This window comes from Pimephales promelas, chromosome 2, assembly GCF_988280905.1.
Source record: "Pimephales promelas chromosome 2, fPimPro1.hap1.1, whole genome shotgun sequence".
Lineage (NCBI taxonomy): Eukaryota > Metazoa > Chordata > Actinopteri > Cypriniformes > Leuciscidae > Pimephales > Pimephales promelas.
Window position 1 is genome coordinate 19,842,108 of NC_142770.1, and position 3,507 is coordinate 19,845,614.

General features: G+C 36.9%; 1 protein-coding gene across 1 annotated transcript; it reads right to left on the reverse strand.

Annotated features, from left to right (window-relative positions):
• Positions 1 to 744: 744 nt before the first annotated feature.
• On the reverse strand, positions 745 to 2,853 carry LOC120491848 (uncharacterized). The gene is made up of 5 exons (XM_039689829.2): positions 2,405 to 2,853; positions 1,650 to 2,135; positions 1,466 to 1,560; positions 1,272 to 1,322; positions 745 to 1,180 (listed from the first exon to the last, which is right to left on the reverse strand). Exons 1-5 carry the CDS (start codon positions 2,622 to 2,624, stop codon positions 1,007 to 1,009), a joined length of 1,026 nt encoding a protein of 341 aa, XP_039545763.2. The 5' UTR covers positions 2,625 to 2,853; the 3' UTR covers positions 745 to 1,006.
• Positions 2,854 to 3,507: the final 654 nt, after the last annotated feature.

Here is a 3,507-nt window from a genome sequence, read left to right on the forward strand (position 1 = left end):
TTATTTTTGTTATAAGTGTGCTTTTACAATATTTAGATATGAATCCAACTGAAGAAAACTACTTTAGAAACTATATCTTTCAGTAATTCAAATAGTTATAGGCCTAGTGAAGCTCTATAGCCATCTATGGAGCTCTATAGCCATCTAGTGGATAAAGTGACTTATTACAAATTTTAACCTGTTTTTTCCAAAAATTAGGCAAAAAATCTTACATTCAACCTTGTAAAATTATCCATGGTATCCCCAGGAATGAAAGTTAGAAATCTGGGTCTTTTATAAAGTTTATTTAACATAAAATGCTGTTTTTTTGTAAAAATCCTATTTAAATAAATATTTATTTATTTATTTATAGAAATAAATAAAAAAATCATAAATCCTCCAAAAACTACACAAATGTTGAGTAAAAACATTAATAAACAGAGTAAAATTATATTTGTTAAAAAAAAAAATACTATTCTGTTACAAAATTAAATATTTTTGTCTGGGGTCCAATAGACCCCGAAGACTGGAATTGTTACTTTTTTTGAAGACCATCAGAGGGTTAAGAAAAAAAAATTATTTATATGTAAAATATTTATATTTATATATAATATAAATTATATATAAATCTATATACAGTATATACATGAAAATATTTCTTAAATATATACTAGCATATGTGTGTATTTATATATAAATAATAATTATACACAGTGCACCCACATCTATTATGTAAACACAAACTTTTATTCTGAGTGCGATTAATCGTTTGACAGCCCTAAAAAATGAAACTCTTTTCAAAGCTTGATTCATAACACATACCACTGAAGACGTTATAGGCCATCACTTGCATGAGTCTCCCGCACCCGAAGTCGATCAGTTTGACCTCAAGTGTTTCTGGGTTGATCAGCAGGTTCTCCAACTTGATGTCGCTGTGGAAAACTCCTTTGGCACAGCACATTTGAGCAGCCATTGTCACCTGCTTCATGATGGTCCGTGCCGTTTCCTCGTTGAACATGTAATCCTGTTAAGCCCAAAAATCAAACCCATCCATGCAGTTTGGGGGACGCTCCAAGACCATGATATATCGGTCAGCCTGGTCCTGCCAGTCCAGCAGTTCAATGACCTCTTTAATTTTGAGGCCCCTATTAACAATGGCTAACAGGCCGATCTCCAATGGGACGGGTGCAGCATGATGGGGCTGGAAGAAAGATCATTGTTAGTTGCAGGATTTTAGAATAAAATGTATGTCCAGTTTTGGAAAAATGTGATGTTTTCAAGTTCTAACTTACAATGTTGATGTATTTCATGCCCTCTTTTTTTTTGACAAATTTCACCGCCACCTGATCAACAAAACAAAACATTTAGCCCATTACAATTACAACTGCACCACATAGTGAACATAATATACAATAAAAGGACTTGAAATGGACATAGTGAGACAAAACAATTTGCTAAATTGCTAAAAGTAAGAAAATGACTATACCTCAAGGCCATCCGCCAAGCGTTTCCCTTCATAAACCGAACCGAATCCTCCCTCACCAAGCATTTTACCGATTTCAAACCGGCTCAGAATGTCGTCTGTTAAAAGATTAATGGTTATAGTTGACATGAAATGACAAGCATGGACAGCAGTGAGAGTAATATTTGAGATATGGCGGTAAACTCACCCTCAGTTGTCACGTCCACAGTGTGTCCTGGAGCTGGACTGTGGGGATCTGGAGCTGGACTGTGGTGGACTGGTCCTGGAGGGGTTTGAACTGGACTGTGGTGGACTGGTCCTGGAGGGGTTTGAACTGGACTGTGGTGGACTGGTCCTGGAGGGGTTTGAACTGGACTGTGGTGGACTGGTCCTGGAGGGGTTTGAACTGGACTGTGGTGATCTGGTCCTGGAGGGGTTTGAACTGGACTGTGGTGGACTGGTCCTGGAGGGGTTTGAACTGGACTGTGGTGATCTGGTCCTGGAGGGGTTTGAACTGGACTGTGGTGATCTGGTCCTGGAGGGGTTTGAACTGGACTGTGGTGGACTGGTCCTGGAGGGGTTTGACCCTGCGGATCTACAGGAGGAAGGACTTCAAGTCCACTGGATAGGTGTTCCATAAGACCGTGATCCTCTAACGTTAGAGCACAGGCGCTGTCCGGTAGAGAATCTGGATCTAAAGCAGGGAATATTAAACAAAAGCATGTTTCAAATAAATGATGCTTTGGATAAAAAACATCAGCTCAATATGTAAACAGTCCGTGTGAAATAAATAATAATTACACACTGCATACCCAACTCTACATTGTACAATTGTAACGTTAGTTTTTTTTAAACAAAACGTGTTCAAATATTTAAGACATGTCTAAATAAATAAAAACATAAGTTTAATTTTGACGTAATGCGTGGTGGTGTGGATGGATTTGTAATGGTCATTTAATTTACCCTCAGCACTTCTCTCATTTCTCTGGTCTGAGCTGCCGGAGTCACGATGATGAAGAGACGGCAGCTTCTCAAAACTATCCGTCCTCGTCCTCTTTCTCAACGGCGCCTCATTTTCCTCCAATGCCGGTTGATGCTTTTCAGCCGCGTCGGTGCTGGATGTTGAGGGTGTGCTCCTATGGGCGTCGCACACCTCAGCGGGGGACTTTCTCTTCAGAGACATGATAACAGTTGACCACTTCGGCAACTTTATCAAATAAACTGCAGAGTAAACAACGCGAAGACCGACGGTTTGTGGTTTCACACGGGCGACACTGTTTGTTGAAACAAAACGGTCAAACTCTCTGTGACGTCAAAGATTCCACTCGCCCAGACGCCCTTTTCGAATTCGAATGAAGCTGAACTCTTGTCATTGCTCACAGCGGGGAAAAGTATTGTTTTCTATAATGTTTAAACATCTAACCTTATCCTTTCACTTCATAATAAAACAAAATATATTTCTAGTATTATTTAATAACAATGTTTATATTTAAGGTCAGAGTAATTGGGTTTGACAGGATTCATTTGAGAACAACTATTCAAAATTGTGTTAACCCTTAACTGACTTTTCAACCATACACATTTTGAGTCACTATATTTAACTGATTGATCCATCTCTATCATCTATTATGCCCAAAAAAATCCACTAGATGTCTCAGTGTCAATCAACAGCACTTGTCACAATACTTCTAACAAATAAATCACCCCAGCCATGTGAACTGTTTTTTTGGTGAAATTTTGCAAGCTAAGCATATTTTTTTTAAATATTACACACTGTAAGAGTCTTAACTTTACAAAATGATGTTACTTGGTACTATGAAAAAATATTTTTAATAATTTTTCAAAAACATGCTCCATTACAATGCACTATTAAAACTTGGTTGTAATTCAAGCTTTGGAATAAAGACCTAAGTTTGGTCTTGTTTTAAAGAAAACACTAAAACACTTTAAAAAAACACTTCAAAAAAATAAAAGTATGAAAAAGTTATTGAAGTTTTAAATTTACATTAAACCAAATATACTGTACTAAATATTTTTTACTTTAATATAAAATATATATTTTACAA